Here is a 22533-nt window from a genome sequence, read left to right on the forward strand (position 1 = left end):
TGAAATCACGCCTAGCCATAAAGGTATAGGATCAAAAGCTACCTCCACCAGGAAGTCATTTCAAATTCTCCCCAACTTATTTTCTACTTCCCCCAACAATTCTATAACTTTATTAAAGCATTTATTTGTCTGCCTTAGATTATCCTATAAACAGCTTTCTCCCTCACTAAATTATAAGGCACGGAAAGTAAGAACTGCCTAGTACACAGCTGGTATTCAAAACACAAACTGAAATAGTTTTAATTTTTCCAAAGAGTGCCTGAAAATAGATCTCATTGTGTTATACAAATACATATAAACTTGCGAAACTGGTAGAACAGATGTTATCATCTCCCCTTACCACCATTTGACAGATTATAAACATAATTATTATTATATTAAACAGTTAACATTTCTTCAACATTATGTGCCAGCTACTCAGCTAAGTTCTTTACACAATTTTTTTCATTTAATCCTAAAAACAATTTTATAAGATAGGTTCCATTATTATCCCCAATTCATCCCCAAATCAGATGAGGAGACTGAAGGTCCAAGAGGTGAAGTTACAAGCCCAAGGTCTGACTGCAAGTGAGTCAGGGTTAGGAAGTGCCAGAGCTCAGAATCAAGGCCAGATCTGTCTGACTGCAAAATTCATCCTGTCAACTGCGACACTTTTCTGCCTTTCAATATTTGCCCAAGTAATTCCCACTAATAAACCACGATGCTAATCGTAGTTCTTTAAACTTAGTAATAAAAAGTATTATCTAGCTTCAAAGATCTTAAAATCACAACTGCAACATGAAAATGAAAGAATTACTTACTTGCACAATTTGCCTTCTGCCATGTGGAATTAAAAAACTCAGACAGAATCACAACTATCTGCATTCTATCTGCCATTAAGAGACTTTTGGCACAACTATGACTCTCTGATGTATTCTGTAACAAAAAGATAGAAAAATACAATCTGAGTATTTTTAGACTTCCCGAACAAAAGCTTTAGGAAAAAAAAACCCTTATAAAAATAACTAAAATATTTATTAAAAGCATTTAACATTTTGACTGATATAATCAAATAATAATGTCATTAATAACAACTGTAATAAAACAAAAGCAGCTAAATATTTATTGATACCAGGTTCATTGGCAAGGGAAGAAAATCTTTGCTTCTTAAATAAATACTTGCTTCTATAGAACAATCTCAACCACTTAGGCCCAAACCGCGTGCATCATATTTCTTACTTTTTATACATAGGAAAAAATTCTGGAAAGCTTTCATCAAAATGTAGCACTGGTTATCTCTGAATAACAGAAATATGGTGATTTTCATTTTCATTTTTGCCTCTTTCACACTGTCTAAATTTTTCTACAATGAACATATACTATTTACATAATTTCTTTAATCTGGTGAGTAAATGATTACAAAATATTTAAGTTTCATCTTCTGGGAAATTTTTAGTTCAAAACCTTATAAATCACAAAAAAAAATGGGACACATAAATTTGTACCCAAATAGTTTATACCCACATAGAATATGCTGTCCACAGATCATTTTAATAATGAAATGCACACTATGCAAAAAAGTAAATCCAAGTTCCTAAATTATTTTATCCTTATCGATTTCTTTTCCCTTTTGCCCCAAGCAAGGAATTAAGTCGTGTGACCCTTCATTCTTTCAAAGTTATTTAACTCCTACTACTTACTTACCAGGCACTCTAAGAATCCTGGAGTTTTGAGGATACAGAAAATATAATGCCATAAACACTGGAACTTCAAGAACCTCCCCAGAGGCTAACTACCAAGTCTTGTCAACTCTACCTCCTACATATCTCTGAAATCTATCCATTTCCCTCCATCACAATGGTCCCCATGTAGCCTAGCCACCATTTCTTACAACACTGCAATAGTCTCTTAATTCATCTTGCACACGTATTCTTCCCCTACCCTCCCCATCCCCTGTTCCCTCCACTTTCTCTCACGTAACCAGAATGATTGTTTAAAGTACAAATCTGATCACATCATTCTACAGAATTAAACCTGTCAATAACATCTCACTGCTTCAACATGAAAGTCTAAAACCCTTAACATACCTAATAAGGCCCACATGACCGGGTACCTGCCTACTTCTTCAGGCTCAGATCACTAGTCTACTCCTGGCTCATAGTACTTTGAGTTCCTTCTAGTGCTCAAACACACCAGACTCAGAGTCTTCACACCTGCTACTTTTTACATATATACCTTCTCACCTCTGCCCCACACCCGCTCAGATTTTAAATATCAGCTTTAACCACTGACCACTCAACCTACCACCAGCCCTAGTCAAGATCAGCTCCCTTATATGCTTTGGTAGCATCTGGGGTTTTTTTACTGTGCAACACTTATCACACCTGAATTAAATAATTACTTGTATTATTATATGCTTAATATCTGTTTTCCCTACCAGACGACAAGCTCTGCTTATTCACAGCTATATCCCTAGTAACTACTACTAGCCTGCACATACTAGGTACTCAATAATTTTCTTGAATGAATGCATAAGAAGCATTATTTTCTGATCACTAATGAAAGACAGATTATTATGTTATTCTATGTTCTGAGTTTCTCCCTATATTCCTAAGACTTTATTTATCAGTCTATAGTTAATAAGTATGTTGAACAGTTCCAGGTACACACCTCTAATCACTAGCACCTACATAAATATATATACATATCTTTGTATATCTATACCTATTTATATAAATTTTAAACAAACCAAGTAGAATGAGATAGAGCTAAGCAATTCAGAGTTTGGGAGTCAAAGCATCCTGGCAACTTCTCTGTGGATGCTGAACAGCTCAGTGAAACCACTATCGGTTTATATTAAAAGAAGAAAGTATGACTCAAAGGAAGAAGAAATCAGTCAGTTGTACCATTCAAGTTTCACAAATCACTGTATTCTTTACCTTCAGGTAATAAAACTATATGTGGTCCTTGTCTCAGTAATTCCAAGAGGAAGTGACAAGAAAATACAATTCTCATCAGACAATTCTGTTAAATTAAATGAATTAGCTTGCTGTACCAGAGAAATAGTTTGCAAATTTCTACCTTTGATTCTTTTTCTCCTTGTTACACTTCCCTCCTCTCTCAATCAATCCATGGACATGGATTCACCCCGAAGAGATGATAAAGGATATCTTATTCAAAATTCAGCTTATAGGTTTTCTTTGATTAACCCCACCTTGCTCTGTCCCCTTCTTTAATTCAACATCTCCCTTAACCCTTTTGCTGTAAATTGCTATTGTACAAAATATAACATTCACATTGATGATTTTTTCCTTTTTTCTTTTTCTCTTTCTCAAAATAGGTTTATTTCCCCAACTATGCTGATAGTTTGAACGCTGGGCCTTATCCTCCTTTTCCTTCTGTATCGTTTTACCAGCCCAATATTTAAGAATAGCATGTGCTTGCTGATTAAACTGACTTAAAGGAAAGATTGAGCCTATGTGAGTCAAATACATTACTCCCTATAAATAACCCCCCCCACACACACACAAAGAACAACGGATTCCAAGTTCACTTCTAAGAAACTCAGAACAGTTTTTTTCCCGTAAGTTCATTATTACACACGATGATTCAATTCCCAAACCAATCCAAGAAAGCCTATTAAATCCATGAAGTACCTCAGAACCATAGAAATTATGATTTTGAGCAACAAAGCACATCCACCTCTACTGAGGAAAGGAAAGGAAAGAGATCAAGGTCTAGGATGAATTGGAGAGGAAATCCAGATTGAGTAAAGGGTTTTTCTGCCTTTTTTTTTTTAAACTCTTTACTCTCTTCCTTTCACACAAAGGTGAAGTGAGCCTGGTGCCCAGATCACTGGTAGAATATGACGGGCACAAATAAGAGGAAGGAAGTTTCTGCCCCACCCCCACCCCCCACCAAGCCTCTCTTGGGCAATGAGGAATTCATGTGGAAATTCAAGCACAGATTGGGTGATGACCATAATACTGTACCACTAGAGTTTGGGGGTTATTTTTTAACCGCTTCTTAATTCCACAGTATCTATACAAATGAGGAAAGCATATGCTCCCTCAAAAGATCCAAACTTTGCATCATGATTCATTATCTTGGCCATAAAACAACTCACCTAATTGCTCAAAATAGAATATGATGTCATATTATACCTTCCTATAGTGACAGGGACAAGTCTTGGGTACTTTATTTTTAAATCATAGAAAGATAGATGGATAGGGATATACATCTACCGTGCTATACCTAATAGAAGTATGCCTGAAAAATATTGCAGGTAAGCTAAATTTATTTAAACCATGTTAAAATCAAATACAAATGGAGACCAGACTTAAACATTCCCTGATCAGACAAAACCAGTTTAGTCATACAAACAAAAGCTTAATTTAGCTTACTTTGCAAGACAAGTGAGGCTAACATGACCTGTGCCCCTTCTTGCTTATCTCTTTGAAAATCATAAACCAGACTTATACTGTTCCCCAAAATTGATATGAGGTAATTACTAACCAATTCTCTTTAAGGAAATTCTTATGAAAAGTAAAAAGAAAATTCCTATATTGAAACCAAACCTGTGAAGAATTAGTGCAGTCACTCTTGCATACTATGTACATTGCTTTATAACAACGCATCTCTGAGCCTCATTCCACCTTTTGGTTTGAGTGCTCCCAGTTTGCAAACTGTCTTTTTGGTGTGTGCACAATGAACTTTTACTAATTGCTACTTCAGTGATTCATTGGTTTTACTTGTTTTTTCCAAACTTGAAAACTAGCTCTTTACCGAAAGATTGCCCACATAATTTATTTAATGCAAATAAATTTCCTATTTATGTAAAAAAAAGATTTGTTAAGTAATATCAGGTTGACTTAAAGCAGGATGCAACTCTATATAAGTTCGTATTTTGTCAGATCAACTATGATTTATGAAATAATTCCAATCACATTTTCGTGAGACTACTTGTCCTCTCAATACAAGAGGAACTTTCCCTCTCCACGATCCCAATGTCATTCTTCATGTTTTTCCTTTACAAGGCATATCCAGCCCACACCTCATGACTCCTACCAGCCCTGACACTCTTATCCTTTACCGCTCTGACCCTTTAAGTTTCTTATTAGCAGGAACATGTATTCTCTCCCTTTCTCTTTTTTATTAAACCCCTCACAGGACCTACCACATGACCAGAAAAGTGCTAAGAGTACCAAAAATGGAGGGCAGATATACCACTTCCTAAAATTTTAGCTCCCATTTACTGAGAACTACTACTACATGCTAGTTTTCTAAGAGCTCCTTTTATCTTATCGATAAGAAAACAGGCATAGAGATGTAAGTAACTTGCCCAGAATATGCCAGCTAATAGGAACTGGACTCCTGGCAGACCAGCCAAAGACTGTCTTAATCACTAAAATAAGCTCTCACATGTTATCTCTTTTAATCTTTGTAACAGTCACATCAGGCAGCTGTTTCTCTTCATTTTGCAGAGGAGTAAACTAAGACTGTAAGATAATTAATCCAAGCCCAAGCTGCTATAAAGTGGTGGATCTGATATTATCTGGCTACAAAGCTCAAGCCTCCTAAGCACTACCACACTATTGTTTCCCCCCTCTACTTGGAGTTTCAGGAAAGGGTCCTTCCTGGGAACACCAGATAGAGATGGGAAGAAGCTGTGTCAGAGTGGGGTGAAGACAGTAAAGGAGGGAAACGAAAGATAGGGTTAAGGGCACAGGACCCCCAAGAAAAACAGCCATACCTATCTGCAAACATGTATCAAGAGATGCCCAACAGCAGCCATGGAGGCAAAACTCCAAACTCCAAGACTTATAAAGCCACCCACTCTTCTGATGCCCCAAACTGCACAGTCCCAGTCCAATCCCTTTTCCTTACAAATAGGGAAACTGAGGCCCCCAGAGTAAACCATCATTACATCCTCCTTTCCCAACCCTCCACGCTGGAGGTCCCAGGTGTGCTCCTCTACCCACCCCCACTGCTCGACTGATGTTGTCCATCTTGTTGGCGACCTGTTGGAAGAGGGGGTAGCAGGTCTGACAGAGGCGCACCGGCCGGGCGCTGCGCACTAGACACCCGGTCAGCTCTGCGCTGCTGTTGGCGAAGTCCAGTAACAGCTCCCGACACTCGGGATCCAGATCCGGCAGGTCCGGGGGTAGTGACAGCGGCCCCAGTCTTCCGCCCTGCAGCAGGGTCAGGGACAAGTCCTCCACCTCCAGCAACTGCTGCTCCGACAGGAGGTCGTGAAGGACCCTGTGGGGGCTGCTGACCAAGGCGAGAGCGCCCAGAGCCAGCCCCGACCACAGCAGCAGCCGCGGCAGAAGCAACGACCTCCGCCATGCGACTGTCGCGTCCGGACCCATTGCGGGGTTCACAAACCCCAAGGCACTCACTGCCGCCTCTCCACCCCCAGCCGGTGCCGGTGACCGCCGCCGCTTCCGGCTTCCTCGGCGCAGGCCGCGAGCGGGGTCACGAGGCGCGCGCGTCATGGCCCCGCCTTCGGCGCGCGGCGCCCCGCCCCATTGGCTGCCGAGAGCTTCTCGCGGCCCTCGGGCCGGCGCGCGTGCGGAAGCGCGCACACACAGGCCGGTTCGCGCTCCCAGCCGGCTACAAGCACCTGACTGAAAGGATGCGAGCCCGAGAGCGGCGTCAGGCTGTGGACCCTCGAGCCGAGGCTCGCCCACTCTGTAACTACAGGCGTCCACCACGTCGGACAATTGAATCTCGGGGATCTGGGCCCTCGGTCGCCCACCGCTTTGGGAGTTCCCAGCGTTCCAGAAGTCTGAGGAATTACTTCCCACCGCAGGAAGCCGGACGGTCTCCGCCGTGGGAATTACGAGTGAGTTCCTTGAGAAAGCCTGCTGGCAGGTGCCTTTGCAAGTTTTTGCTTGGTGGTTTCTTAGCATAATTTCCTCCTTCATCCTATTTGGAAAGAGTAATAACATCTGTTGATTATTTTGGGTGGTGGAGCCTAGTGGCTTCCGAGCTTTTTTTTTCTTTTAACTTGAAACTGTCAACGTCAGCGTTGTCCAATAGTCCTTGTACGATAATGGAAGAATTCTAGATCTGCATTTTCTAATACGGTAGCCACTAGCCACTTGTGGCTGTTGAGCGGTGGTAACGTAGCTACTGCGACCGAGGAACTTAATTTTTAATTGTACTTAATTTAACTGCAGATAGCCCCATCGGGCTCGTGGTGCTGTGTTGGACAGCGCAGGTTCCCTCACTGTGTAGCCTGGTCCTCGGGTGGCTAATATCCAGGTTTGTTTGGGACTGAAGGGGTTCTCGAGGTGCAGCACAAACCTGCATCCCGTGCAAACCCCTGGAAAGTCCTGGGCAAACTGCATAACTGCAGACTCCCAATTTCTGACATGCCCAAGGCAATGGCAGGGGACACTCTCTAACAAGTGCCGGATGCCATTGCTGGGCTGTAGGATGTAAGCTAATGACCTGGAAAACGGTTTTCTAACAAGTATCTGACGAACAAGTTCGGTAGAAAAAATATTTCCCGGCTGTTTTATGGGTTCCTGCTTTCATTTTTGCCTTGTAAATTGCAGACCTACTGTACTAACTCCCATTCAGCTTATGGTACTAATTTATGTTTCTGAGGGTTCTTAAAGTTACTTGTTACCCAATCTGTTTGGTCATTGTTTTGTATTCCTAAATTTGCTTGGGATGGCTAAATTTTGTTTCATTTTCTTTACCAGGAAAATGAACTAGTAGGAAACTTGACTTATATAACAAATGTATTTCCAGAGAAGAAAAAATAAGTTGTCTTAATTTTTCTCAAATGTTATCCTGTAACTTTTAGGTCTTCCTATGCATTAGAATTACCATTCTTAAGAGTTATTTCAGGCATCATCATGAGTAAATAGTTCAAACTCTATGAAAAGTAATGTGGCACAGTCAATAACATTACAAATGCCCATACTCTGACCCAGCAAGTCCACTTCTAGGAATTTACTTTAAGCATACACTAACCTTGTATAGACATGATTATTAATTGCAGTATTGTTTGTAAGAATAAAAGAATGGGTGAAAAGAGAATGTCAAAGAAATCATGGGCCCTTTCCCCTCTCCCTTCTCTTCGAGAACACTGGAGGATGGGGGGAAAGCATGATGCAGAGTATTGGATCGTGGGTAGGGTAAAAAGAGTTTCTATGCAGAGGAGGGGGCAACACTGAGTGGGAGTTTGCTTACATTCAGAAGGATTGATCAAATAAGAAACTATATTAAGGATGATGGGAGTCCAGTTTCTTCCTGTCAGAGAAGGGAGTTACAAATATGAAAACAGAAAAGTCGGGGTGCCTGGGTGGCTCAGTTAAGCGTCTGACTCTTGATTTCAGCTCAGGTCATGATCTCAAGGTTATGAGATTGAGCCCCACCTCAGGCTCCTCGCTGGGCATGGAACCTGCTTACAATTCTCTCTCTCTCTTTCCGCCCCCTCTCTGCACCCCCCCAAAAAAGAAAAAAATGGAGAAAAGTAGAATGAACTCTGTAGTGTTGGTTTAGAATTAGCAATATCAGTGACTGGAATACATATAAATATAGAAATAAATATAGATGTAAATGTATATGTATGTATATTTATATATTTATGCATGCATGCACTCTGTGTGTTTGTGTTTTCCTTGGCTTTGTCCACTGGAAGGCCTAGTAGCAGAGGCACCCCATTAATAATAATGAGTATATATAGGGCCCAGATGGTGGCTTCTAGATATTATTCTCCACTAAAGGGAACCAAGAATCCTTGGAGAAGTAACTGATTCCACCACTAGGGCAGGAAAAGCACAAGTTTAGCCTGGATCATCTTGTTGTACCAGAAAGTAAGAAAGTACTCAAAGAATGAATGGGGACAGGGGCACCTGGGTGGGTCAGTCGTTAAGCGTCTGCCTTCGGCTCAGGTCATGATCCCAGAGTCCTGGGATCGAGCCCCACATCGGGCTCCCTCCTCAGCGGGAAGCCTGCTTCTCCCTCTCCCACTCCCCCTGCATGTGTTCCCTCTCTTGCTATGTCTCTCTCTGTCAAATAAATAAATAAGTAAAATCTTTAAAAAAAAAAAAAAAGAATTAATGGGGACATGTCAACAACGTACAGAAGCCAGCTTGAATAGGCTCCCACTGGCCAAATCTGAGACAATCTGAGCATCAAAATAATGTTGGTTAACATGTCATAATCCATTGACTAAAACAGGAAATCACGAGCCTATGTTGATATATTGGAATAAATGAATAAATTGAATGTTTCATGAGAAATAAGATATTTACATATTTTTAAAGTCACCCCCCCAAAATACTTACTAATTACAAATGGAAAAAATGAGTAAATTTACAGTAGAGAAATCTAACATTAATCAAATGGTCAATATGAATATCATCAGAATGGGATAAATAGAAATTGTATGCCACCTGATAAAACTCAGTTAGAAGATCACAGCATCACTTCCGTTCTATTCCTGCCAAAGATGCATAACATGATGCTAATATGAGAAAGCATCAGACAAAGGAAATTAAGGTTCATTCTAAAAAAATAGCTAGCCTGGGGTACCTAGGTGGCTCAGTCCATTGAGCATCTGCCTTCAGCTCTGGTCATGGTCCTGGGGTCCTGAGATCAAGCCCTGCAGTGGTCTCTCTGCTCAGTGGGAGCCTGCTTCTCCCTCTCCCTGCCGCTCCCCCTGCTTGTACTCTCTACCAAATAAGTAAATACAATTAAAAAAAAAAAAAACTTTAAAAAATAGCTAGCCTATAATCTTCAAAGTGTTGTAGCTATAAGAGTCAGGGAAAGATTAAGGAACCGCATCTGACATGAAGGACATTATTGGGATAACTAGTGAAATTTGAATAGGGTCTGAGAATTAGATGGTAGTAATGTATAATGTTAATTTCCTGATTTTATAGTTATATTGTGGTCAATGTAAGTGAATATTTTATTTGTAGAAAATATATAGAAAAGCATTCAAGGGTAATAGGCTATCAAGTTAACAACTTACTTTCACATGGTTCTGTAAAAAGATTGTACTATGCTTACAACTTTTTTATAAGCTTGAAATTTTTTCAAACTCTAAAAAAATATATTGTAAAAACAATTAAGGTACAGCAATGCAGTAGAATTCTATGCATTTGAAATCTTATGTACTGATGTGGAACAATTGCCAAAATAAATGAAAAAAAGTATCAGAAGAAAAGAATTTTGGGGGCACTTGGGTGGCTCAGTTGGTTAAGCAGCTGCCTTTGGCTCAGGTCATGATCCCAGGGTCCTGGGATGGAGCCCCACATCGGGCTCCCTGCTCAGTGGGAAGTCTGCTTCTCCCTCTTCCTCTGCCTACCCCCCTGCTTGTGAACTCTTTCTCTCTTCCCTCTGTCAAATAAATAAATAAAATCTTTAAAAAAAAGAAAAGAATTTTTAATGCTCATGCATGCATGTGCACAGACTGTCTCCAGAAGGTTACACAAAAACTGGTCACTTTGGTAAAAGAGGAATTGAGGTGAGGAGTGTGGGAACAGGGCTAGGAGAGAGACTGTTCATTGTAAACTTCAGTACTTACAAATTTTGTTCCATAGGAGTATACTTCTTACTAAAATAAATTAATAAAAATTAAAAGAGTTCAATTTGTCAGCCATCAGTGGGCTCAGGGCATTTATGAATGCCACAAAACTTGTTTGCAGAATTTTCTATGTATGTATATTTTTCTGAGAAGAAAGTCATAGCTGTCATCATACTTTTTTATAGGGGTCTATAATCCAAAAGGTTAACAACCAATGATTTAAAATAAACCTCAATAAATTCTCTTCCTTCAAGTATGAGTTACATTAAATTTGCTTTTTATCTCAGCTATCTTAGAATATGTGACACAAACAACAAAGCAAAACCAAAAGCAGTAATTCATTGTGGTAGGTACTACAATAAACAAAGATAACTAGACACAATTGTGCTTTCAAAGAATAAGTCATAAAGTCAAATGTGTACAATAAAATTAAATATTAAAGGAGATAATGCGTGTTTTAGAAACATTAAAGATGGAACCAATTGCATCTAGGAGTTTGGAGAAGAGTCAGAAATGTCTCCAAAGAGGAAGTGATTTTTGAGTAGTATCTTCTAGAATGAGTAGGAATTCACCATGTAGCAGCTTCAGAATGTCTCTGTAGGGAGGAGTGAATGGCAGCAGTCTAGATAGAAGCAAGGATTAGAGAATCTGTCTTAAAGCTGCATTGGTATGGCAAACACATTGTTTTGTGTAGGTTTTTTTAATGTATTTTAGAGAGAGGGAGAGCGGGGGTGGGGGCAGAAGGAGAGGGAGAGAGAATGTCAAGCAGACTCCCCACTGAGGCTGAGCGCAGAGCCCTGCAGCTGGATTTTAGGACCGAGCTGAAACCTAGAGTCAGCCACTCAACCAACTGAGCCACCCAGGAGCCCCACACTATTTTGTTTTCTTAGGGTTACTGTTGGAAATTATGGGGATGGTGATGAAGCCAATCTGCCTACTTACTTTCGGTGCTAAAAAACTTAAGTTTTATCCTGTAGGAAATGGGGATTCATTTGAAGATTTAAGCAGGACAATAATAGAATCATATGGGCATTTTAGGAATGGAACTCTCACAACAGTGTGGAAAATTTTTTTTACAATACTGAGATTAATGCATAATTAAAGGAAAAGATGGTAAAGGCCTAAAAGAGGCAGAGGTGGGAGTGGGAGAGAAGAGGGATTAGATTGAGGAGATATTTATGATACAGAAGGAACAAGAATTGATGATTATGTAGTTCTGGAATGTGAACCAGTGATGGCTCCAAGGTTACAAATTTGGGCAACTGGGTGAATGGTGGTGCCATGGACAGACATAGAGAATACAGGAGGAGTGGGATACATTTGGACTGTGATAGAAACAGTGAATTCAACTGGAATTTTTAGCTTAGGATGCTTTGATAGAGACACCCAGGGAGCATTTTAAATTATACATCTGGTATATGGGAGAGTGGCCTAGGCTAGAGACTTAGAATTGGGAGTTACTGAGGTTTATGTGGTAGTTGAGTCCTTGAAGGTAAAGGAATCACCCAGAGACTGAGACACTGGGATTAATTAATGCTTGTTAAAGAAGATTATATTCACGGACAATATACACAGTAGCCCCAAAATTTAAGAATCAGATCAAGGGGGCGCCTGGGTGGCTCAGCTGGTTAAGCGACTGCCTTCGGCTCAGGTCATGATCCTGGAGTCCCTGGATCGAGTCCCGCATCAGGCTCCCTGCTTGGCAGGGAGCCTGCTTCTCCCTTTGACCCTCCCCCCTCTCATGTGCTCTCTCTCTCTCATTCTCTCTGTCTCAAATAAATAAATAAAATCTTTAAAAAAAAAAAAAAAAAAAAGAATCAGATCAAGGAAAGGTCTCACTTCGAGTGTAAACCTAATAACCAAAGTAATGCCACTGCCTAAATTCAGGTCCTTTGCATCTTTTGCCTACATTATTGCAATAGCAAAGAACAGAGATCAAAGGAAAATATAAGAAACCCAGAGAAGAGGAAGAGAAATTTACCTGTAGTGCCACCCCAAATTCCTCCAGTAAACTAAAAACATGAATCAATTTTCATGGAAAGTTGTTAAGAAAATTTACCCATGTCAGGGCACCTGGGTGGCTCAGTCATTAAGTGGCTACCTTGGGCTCAGGTCATGATCCCAAGAAACTGGGATCAAGCCCCACACCCGGCTCCCTGGTCAATGGGGAGCCTGCTTCTCCCTCTCCCACTCTCCCTGCTTGTGTTCCCTCTCTCGCTGTCTCTCTCTCTCTCTCTGTCAAATAAGATAAATAAAATCTTTAAAAAAAAGAAAAGATAATTTACCCATGTCAAATAACTGTGTTGTACACCTGAAACTAATGTAACGTCATATGTCAACTATTTTTCAATAAAAAAGGAAGAAAAAGCAATATTATATGACAATTTAAAAAAATTTTTTTAATTTACCCAAAATTTGGAAGTAAAGCAAAAGAGAGTCAGTATGCTAGAATATTGTTCAACAGGTTCAAGCAAGGATTATTTAATTTTCAAGTCTAGGAGAATAAATGTATGTTTGGCTCTTTACTATTTAATTAGAGCTCAAACACTATGAAGTTACATGTTAATGTGTAGATTGCTCTCTGCTAGAAAAGATAACCCTGCAGATTATAGTTTGATTACCCTGAGGATCATTAACAAGTTTATATCTAAACTGGCAATCTGATTCTAATATTCTTTCCATTTTTCAATGTCTATATCCAGTTTGAGAGACATTAATGAATTCATAAATATTTGAAATTTTTATTTTGTATTTGTATAAGAGCCAAATTTTTAAGTTTTTGAAAATTATACTTTAATAGTTATTTCCTTTAGAACATGTGGAATTGGGGCACCTGGGTGGCTCAGTCATTAAGCATCTGCCTTCAACTCAGGTTCTGATCCCAGGGTCCTGGGATCAAGCCCCACATCAGGCTCCCTGCTCAGCAGGAAGCCTGCTTCTTCCTCTCCCACTCCCCCTGCTTGTGTTCTCTCTCTCACTGTGTCTTTCTCTGTCAAATAAATAAATAAAGTCTTAAAAAAAAAAAAAAAGAACATGTGGAATTGGGGGAAAGTAAGGATGTAAGCCAAGAAGATAATCAAAGATGATCAGACAAGGCCCAGAGACCCAGGCCAATAACCAGTGTCCCTGCTAACACCTTTTCTCCCCTATGGTCTATTCTCACCATTAGAGGCAGTGATCCTTTCAAAACCTAAGTTGTATCATGTCACTCTTTATGCTCTGACTCTACCAGTGGCTACACATCTCACTCAAAGTTAAAGGCAGCCTTTACTATGTCCTAGAAAGATCTACATGATCTGCCATTCCTACCAGCCTGCCCTTTCCCTAACCTGCTATATTTTTCTCCCTCGAACTTAATACCATATTTAATCCTATACAGTTATTTATTTTCTGTCTCCTTCCACTGAAATTTAAGCTCCTTGCGAGCAAAGACTGACAATTTTGTCCACTGCTCTGTCTCTAGTACTTAGAACAATGCTTGGCACTTAATAGATGCTCCATAAATATTTATTGAAAGATTATTTCATTTCGAGAGGTGTGGAGTATAAAAGGTTTGAGACTTGAGAAGAAGGTGAAATAATTGTTTTGGATAGTGAAAAAGTGAATATATTTGATAAGTGTAATAAGATTGCCAGGCATTATTGAGTATCTATTTGAGATTTGTGGCCATAATTTTAAGGTCTGACCAGTCAGCCTAATGATTTGTTCTCTTCAGCAATGATCAGGTGTTCAAGTAAAAGCATAGAGCAACGTAAAAGTTGAGCTTAAAAATTGTTGGGACATTGCCTAGGCCCGTATGATGAAAGGAGAAAGCACCATACCACTTTGTATGTCTCCTCACCTGACCCAGTTTCCCATGCCCTTCCACCCTCTCACATCATTCCATTGGATCCTTTTGAAGTCACAATCTATCATCTATAATTTCCCATTTCCTCAACATCTCCTCTAAACAGTCCCTTAACCCTCTTTGCCCTAACAAAACTTGGCTATCCCTTGATGACCTCACTTCCTCTATGCTTTGTGACCTGTAAAGATTGCATAGAACTTCCTCAAAAGCAACCCTAAGCTGAGGGTAAGTAGAGATCAGGCAGCTTTCCAATTCCCAAGCAGAGTGGTTTATTTTGATCTATTTTACACATTGGTATTCGACGGGAGATTTTTTTTAATTCCACTAGGGGAAAAATAATTTGGAAACCACTGTTTCATTACATTTTTGCAGCGGGCCACTATCTGCTATGTATCTGCAATCATCCCATTTCTGAGATTATCCTGATTCTGTTCCACCGTCATATTTTGGTTTATGAGGAGAGATAACGTGGCTTTTTAGTTAGATCTCTGGACCAAGATGAACCCATTTGAATCTGTTGTAGAGACTACAATGTATCACTTAAAGATTCTAGATGTTGAGCTCTGTGCTATAACAAGATGGGACTTTTAGGTTGTCTCACCTGGAAGGGAGTGGGGGGATGAGTGTATTTTGCCCACAGGAAGGAGAGTCAATCACATATTTAGATGAGCTGTAGTAGTCATTAATCATTCACTAACCATTTCTAGTTTTTCTCCTTCTGGCACATAGTAGGATTACACTTTGCTGTACCCTTAGGTTAGCCATTTGACTTAATTTGGCCAGTGAAATGTGAGCATAAATGACAAGTTGAAGCTTTAGAAATCAGTGTATGATTCACCAGGTTTCCCCTCCTCCCTCAGTTCCTCTCACCTTTCTAGATGATGGAAGTTCTGTCAGCCTGTTTGAGAAAGCATGGAACAAAATCTCCACCTGACCTGTGATGGACATGCAACTTGAGAAAGAAATAAAACTTTGTTGGCTTTTTTTGTTTTTGTTTTTTAAGATTTATTTATTTATTTTAGAGAGAGAGAGCATGAGCAGGTGGAGTGGCAGAGGGGGAGGGAAAGAATCTCACAGAGCCCACCGTGGGGCTCAATCCCACAACCCTGAGATCATGACTGAGCCGAAATCAAGAGTCAGTTAAGAGTCCTTAACCAACTGAGCCACCGAGGTGCCCCAAACCTTTGTTTTTATAAGCTATTAAGATTTAGGGGTTGTTTGTTACCACAGCAAAACCTACTCACATATTTCTTTGCTGATTCTCTCCCCACTATTTTCTGTGATTCTCTCTTTGGATCTCCTTATATATATTAGACCTTATAGTGAAGATAGTGCTCAACTTCCTCCAATATCCATTCTCTCCTTCCTTTTTATTATCGTCTCCTTCCTTTTCATAATAGAACTCTTGAGTTTTAGCAGAGCATATGACCACATAGGCAAGACTACATTCCCCAGCCTTCCTCGCAGCTAGATGTGAACAGAAGTATTATGTATACCTTACGAGTCATATCTTTATGTTTGTGGTTCTTATTGACCTCCCTCCTGCTAGTTAGAACATGTTTAACTGAAACAGCAGCCCTGCATACAGGGATGGATATGGATGCAACACATTTAGCACAACAGAGCCAACTGGTCATAATGCAGAGCCATCTATCCTAGGCCACAGAGAAATAAACTTCTATGCTATTTAAACCACTGTATTTTGGAGTCTCTTTGTTACAGCAGCTTAAGCTTTTTCCTCATACAGTCCTCCTAGACTGTTACTTCAATTTTCTTATCTCTGTGTCCTCTCCTATTTTTCCATCTCTTTGTCTTTTTACCTTACTTTCTGGAGATTTCATTAACTTTGTTCTCCAGTGCTTCTATTAAGTTTTTCATTTCTTCCATATTCTTAATTTCTAAGAGCTCTTGTTTTATAGATGCTGTATCTTTTTTAAAAGTCTTCTTCTTATAGCCTATTTCCTCCAAGGTTTTTTTTCTCATTTTTCCTTGAATGTCTGGTGAACTTTGGCTCTCTGCTCATAGTTAAGAGAGAGGCACTATAAAGCTAAATGGAAGCTCATGGATAGAGGTATTTGACTATAGGCATCACTGTAGGCCAGTGGTTCTCAATTGAAAGCAATCTACTCCCCTTCCCCAGGGACACTGACAATGTCTGGAGACATTTTTTGTTGTAACAACTGGGGGAGTGGTGCTACTGGTATCTACTGGATAGAGACCAGGATTGCTGCTAAAAATCTTACAATGCACAGAATGGTCACCCAGAAGAAAGAATTGAAAGTAGAAAAAGACTAGTAGAGTCTGCATTCAGTTAGGAAACATTTATTTATTTATTTTATTATTATTATTTTTTTAAGATTTTATTTATTTATTTGACAGAGACAGAGACAGCGAGAGCAGGAACACAAGCAGGGGGAGTGGGAGAGGGAGAAGCAGGCCTCCCACAGAGCAGGGAACCCGATGCAGGGCTCGATCCCAGGACCCTGGGATCATGACCTGAGCCGAAGGCAGTCGCTTAACCAACTGAGCCACCCAAGCGCCCAGGAAACATTTATTTAATACCTCTATTCTCAGTTAAAGGCCCCGGCCCTCAAATATACTTATGCCTCTTGGTCCAGACTCCCCCTGCTTCACTCTCCAGAGATTAGAAAACTTTGGGAGTATTCTGCTGGGTGGGACAGAGTTGTAGGGAGCTTCTTGTAAACAGACTTTCAGACTTTTAGCTCCTCCTTACCTACATTTTCAAAGGTACTTCAGGTCCTGTATTTCCTGGGTTACTTGAGAGTTCTATAATGTAATTCACTTGCTTTTTTTCCACTCTAGGCTTAGGATTCAACTTTTCTGGTTCCACTAAGTCAGTTGTCACCAGCCCGTTTGCTTTCCAGATCCCAGTATTCTTATTTTGTTTTCTCACTTCCTGTTCTCTATATCTTTGTGTGTCTTTTAAAAAATCCTTTTACTGTCATTCTGGTGGAATTTCAGGAAGAAGCAGATCTAATCATGCATTCAACTTGCTGTCTTAAATAGCAGTTTCCTCTGTTTTACTTCACTCTTTATTAATTAGAATGTGTCTCTTATGCCCCCCACCCCCACCGATTAGGTGATAACCTCATGGAGAATGTGAACTGTGTCCTGTTTATATTTGTATACTTAAGAACCTGGCCTTAGTAGGTACTCAATACATTTGTTACACTGAGTTTATATAATGCAAATGTACATCTGCTTTAAATGCTTTTTCCATTGATAGATCAGTAAAACTTATACGTTTTATTTTCCAAATTCTCTAATATGCAAAAAAACACAGTAAGTTAACTCCTAATGCCCATAAACTTTGCATGCCTGACTAGGATGACCTGAACACATGGAACATGTAAACCATATTGTTCATTCATTACACTTTGCCAAGAGTCTCATGTATTCACTCTGGTGGCCAATCTCATTTCCAGATCTCCCACCATAAAATAGAGTATTTTATGGCATCCACATTAGAGGATATTTTTAAAACAATGAAGTTTAATCACATTTATCTGACAGATTATTTGGATATAAATGTATACTTACATGAATTTTATTAGAACTTCAAGTTTGTATCAGTATATTTTTAAATAAATATTTCCTCAATAAAGAATAGAAATTTACATGAATATGTGTGCTCCAGCATTTGTATATTATCAGTCACCAAATTCTGATCACTGAACCCATTTCCTAATATAATGGGAAAAGCTGGTGGTTAATTAGATACCTAATATATGGTGCTATTTCTCCCATAGCCAGAAGTCATGGGTCCAGGAATCAAGGGGTAGAAATGGGAGTGGTAGCACTCACTAGTACCCCTCGTAATCCACTAGCAAAATTTTTGCTTCCTGTTCCCATGGCCTTATGTTCCACTGGCCTAGAGATCTTTGCTCCAAAGGGAGGAATGCTTCTACCAGACCATACAACAGTGATTCCATTGAACTGGAAGTTAAGACTACCGCCTGGCCACTTTGGGTTTCTCATGTGTCTGAATCAACAGGCAAAGAAAAGAGTTACTGTGCTGGCTGGGGTGATTGATCCTGACTACCAAAGGGAAATTGGACTACTCATCCACTATAGAGGGAAAGAAGAGTATGTCCGAAATACAGAGGATCCTCAATAGTACAATGCCCTGTGATTAAGGTCAATGGAAAACTACAACAACCCAATCCAGACAGAACTACTAATGGCTCACACCCCTCAAGAATGAAGATTTGGGTCACCCCACCAGGCAAAGAATCATGGCCAGCTGAGGTGCTTGCCAAAGACAAAGGGAATGCAGAATGGATAGTGGAAGAAGGTAGTTATAAATACCAGCGATAACCATATGACTAATTATAGAAATGAAGGCTATAATTGTCATGAGTATTTCTCCTTATTTTGTTATGCATGCATGTATGTGTGTGTCACAAATATCTTCGTTTTCTCCCGTTATTTCCTTATCATATAATGTAAGACATACTGAATTTATATCATAATATTTAGTATTGTTAATTTTACATTATAGATTTGGATTATGGGATATCAAGAAGAGTGAACGTCACTCAACAATATTACCTCCTCTTCTGGGGAAAGGGTTAGTATATTTTTGGTTGTATGTAGGATAGTTGTATCATGTTAGGTAGAATTATGACCTTGTTATTGTCATTATTTAGAGATTAAAGTTGTTTTAAGGAGTTGCATATATGGGTCCAAGTTGATAAGGGGTGGACTTCTGATGGTTAATTTTATATAACAACTTGACTGGGCCATGGAGTGCTGAACATTTGGTCAAACATTACTCTGGATTTGTCTCTAAGGGTGTTTCTGGATAAGCTAACATTTGTATGGGTACACTGAGTAAGGCAGGTTGCCCTCCCTAATGTGGGTAAGCTTTATTCAATCAACTGAAGACCTAAATGGAACAAAAAGACTGAGTAAGAGGAAACTCCTCCTGCCTGACTGCTTTGAGCTGGGACATTGATTTTTTTTTCCTGCCTTCAGATTTGACCTGAAATATCAGCTCTTCTTGGGTCTTGAGTCGGCCAGCTTTGGACTAGAACTTAAACTATTGGCTCTCCTGGTTCTCAGGCCTTCAGACTCAGAATATAACTACACATCAGCTCTCCTAGGTCTCCTGCTTGCTGACTTCAGATCTTGGGTCTTCTCAACCTCCATAATCATGTTAGGCAATTCCTTATAATTATTCAGTCTCTCCCTCTCTCTATCTAGCCAGCTAAGCTAGCTACTGTTCCCTCTCTCTCCCTCTCTCATTATATATATATATATATCCTATTGGTTCTATTCTCTGGAGAACCCCAGGCAACACACATATCAATTATAAATAGAAAAGTGATTGTACTATTTAAAAAATCTTAATTGTTCAGTGCTTATTAATAACCATATATGAATTTTATGTATCTCTTGATAGTTTCAAAGTATATTTTGTTATTTATTGTTTGTTACCCATTTAATTTGTTGGGATATATAGATTGCTAAAGAAATTAACAAGATGCTATAGAAATAGTATGCCCTTTTTAGTATCAAATTTTAAGTATTGTTTGTAAGTAAGTCACATTCACTGTGTACATGACAACAGAAGCAGAAGGAAGAAAATGTTACAAATAAGGTAAAGAGTATGAAAGTCCATGTCTCAGGAAGTGCATGTTCTCTAGTTCACTTATGGCAACATTTGGAGCAAGTACTACTTGTTATCATCCTTCTACTATGCTTCTTGAAGACCTGGACAATGTCAAATTGCTTTGTTTCTTTTGTAACCTATTTTATTTTTCTTCCAATTTTAATTCAGCCCAACTGTTCCATTCAAGTAAAGTCATTTTATCTCTCCTGTTCTGATTGATATTTTAATTATCCAGTTTTTACCAGCTGTGTCCGCCCCAGCATTTTATGAAGAATGAAGAACTGTGCTTTCTGTATTTGAATAATGAAATTATGGTGAGGGTCATTTTTACCCCAAAATTAGAGAAAGAAATTACCCATGAAAAGAGACGGTTCTGCTGCTCTGAGTACCATGGGGGAGAGAGTTGCCTATCCATTCCCTTTTATTAGTCTCTTAACATTTTAAAGACAGTGACAGCTATTTAAACTATTATCTAAAGGGTACCTGGATGGCTCAGTTGGGAGAGCATGCAACTCTCAATCTTGGGGTTGTGAATTAGAGCCCCATGTTGGGTGTTGAGATTACTAAAAACAAAAAAAAAGATTATGTGATGATAAAATAGTTAAAAAATTAAAAAGAAGACATCCAAATGGCCAACAGACACATGAAAAAGTGCTCAACATCACTCAGCGTCAGGGAAATCCAAATCAAAACCTCAATGAGATACCACCTCACACCAGTCAGAATGGCTAAAATTAACAAGTCAGGAAACAACAGATGTTGGCGAGGATGTGGAGAAAGGGGAACCCTCCTACACTGTTGGTGGGAATGCAAACTGGTGCAGCCACTCTGGAAAACAGTATGGAGTTTCCTCAAAAAGTTGAAAATAGAGCTACCCTATGACCCAGCAATTGCACTACTGGGTATTTGCCCCAAAGATACAAATGTAGTGATCCAAAGGGGTACATGCACCCCAATGTTTATAGCAGCAATATCCACAATAGCCAAACTATGGAAAGAGCCTAGATGTCCATCAACAGATGAATGGATTAAAAAAATGTGGTACACACACACACACACACACACACAATGGAATATTATGCAGCCATCAAAAACACTGAAATCTTGCCATTTGCAACAACTGGATGGAACTAGAGGGTAAACGAAATAAGTCAATCAGAGAAAGACAATTATCATATGATCTCACTGATATGAGGCATTCTTAATCTCAGGAAACAAACTGAGGGTTGCTGGAGTGGTGGGGGGGTGGGGAGGATGGGTGGCTGGGTGATAGACATTGGGGAGGGTATGTGCTATGGTGAGCGCTGTGAATTGTGTAAGACTGATGAATCACAGACCTGTACCTCTGAAACAAATAATACATTATATGTTTTAAAAAGAGAGAGAGATAGTAGGAAGGGAAAAATGAAGGGGGGAATCAGAGGGGGAGATGAACCATGAGAGACTATGGACTCTGAGAAACAAACTGAGGGTTCTAGGGGGGGGTGGGGGGATAGGTTAGCCTGGTGATGGGTATTAAGGAGGGCACGTATTGAATGGAGCACTGGGTGTTATACACAAACAATGAATCATGGAACTCTACATCAAAAACTAATGATGTAATGTATGGTGACTGATATAACATAAAATAAAATTAATAAAAAAGAAAAAATAATTACTTTGTAGTAAAGAAAAATATATATGTATATATATACACATACATATATTTATATGTGCATATAAATCTTGGACTTGTTGGATCTCATTTTGACTCTTTCTGGGGCACTTTGACTGTATTCCTAGATCTTTAGAGACTGGATTCTTTGTGCATTTGATAATAACTACTGGCTGATGTGATAGAGGCAATAATGTGACTGTAGGACTAACCAGTAATCTTCAATCAAGACAGTCTATCTCTTGATCACTTTTGGTCTCAAGATTCAAAAACTAGGGGCACCTGGGTGGCTCAGTTGGTTAAGCATCTGCCTTTGGGTCAAGTCATGACCCCAAGGTCCTGGGATGGAGCCCCACATCAGGTTCCCTGCTCAGCTGGGAGCCTGCTTCTCCCTCTGCTCCTCCCCCCTGCTCATGCTCTCTCTCTCTCTCTTTCTCTCAAATAAATAAATGAAATTTTTAATTAAAAAAAAGAATCAGAAACCAATTCAAGTTAACATAAGCAAAAAGTGGAAAACATAAGGATGAAACCAAGGCCATGTCTCAGGGTGGGACTGTAATTATGCATGAGACACTTTCTTTGTTCCACTCTATGTATCTCTTTAACTACCTAGTCCTCATGGTAGAAAATATGGCTGGACAAACCATTTTATATCTCCTGCATTAAAGATTTCAACTTAAACGCAGACCAGATCTCTTACTCCCAATTCCAAATTTTCCAAGGCTAAGTCTCTGCCCAGCCCAAACTGTATTTAACATGAAAGTTAGGGGACGTAATTTATAACCATGGCTGGTTGGAGGCTATCCTGTGACCATGTAGATAAGGGGGGAAAGGAGAAGTTTGCAGGAGGGGAGGCTGGGTGTCAA

The 22533-nt window shown here is 39.5% G+C and overlaps 2 protein-coding genes across 3 annotated transcripts in view; one reads left to right on the forward strand and one right to left on the reverse strand.

Annotated features, from left to right (window-relative positions):
• The window catches only part of OSTM1 (osteoclastogenesis associated transmembrane protein 1), a 32374-nt gene extending 25940 nt beyond the window's left edge, over positions 1–6434 (reverse strand). For both annotated transcript variants that reach the window (XM_034991744.1, XM_034991743.1), the window contains exons 1-2: positions 5961–6434; positions 801–915 (exon numbers count right to left, since the gene is read on the reverse strand). In XM_034991744.1, the coding sequence (XP_034847635.1) occupies positions 801–915; positions 5961–6350 (505 nt within the window). In that variant the 5' untranslated portion in view covers positions 6351–6434. The remainder of the gene's footprint in view (positions 1–800; positions 916–5960) is intronic.
• Positions 6435–6714: 280 nt separating this feature from the next.
• The window catches only part of NR2E1 (nuclear receptor subfamily 2 group E member 1), a gene marked incomplete at its 5' end in the record, with an annotated part of 112010 nt that continues 96191 nt past the window's right edge, over positions 6715–22533 (forward strand). The window contains one exon of the mRNA XM_034991441.1: positions 6715–6826. Within this exon, the coding sequence (XP_034847332.1) occupies positions 6715–6826 (112 nt within the window). The remainder of the gene's footprint in view (positions 6827–22533) is intronic.

This window comes from Mirounga leonina, unplaced genomic scaffold (assembly GCF_011800145.1).
Source record: "Mirounga leonina isolate KUSES-001 unplaced genomic scaffold, KU_Mleo_1.0 Mir_53, whole genome shotgun sequence".
In the NCBI taxonomy this organism is placed as follows: Eukaryota; Metazoa; Chordata; class Mammalia; order Carnivora; family Phocidae; genus Mirounga; species Mirounga leonina.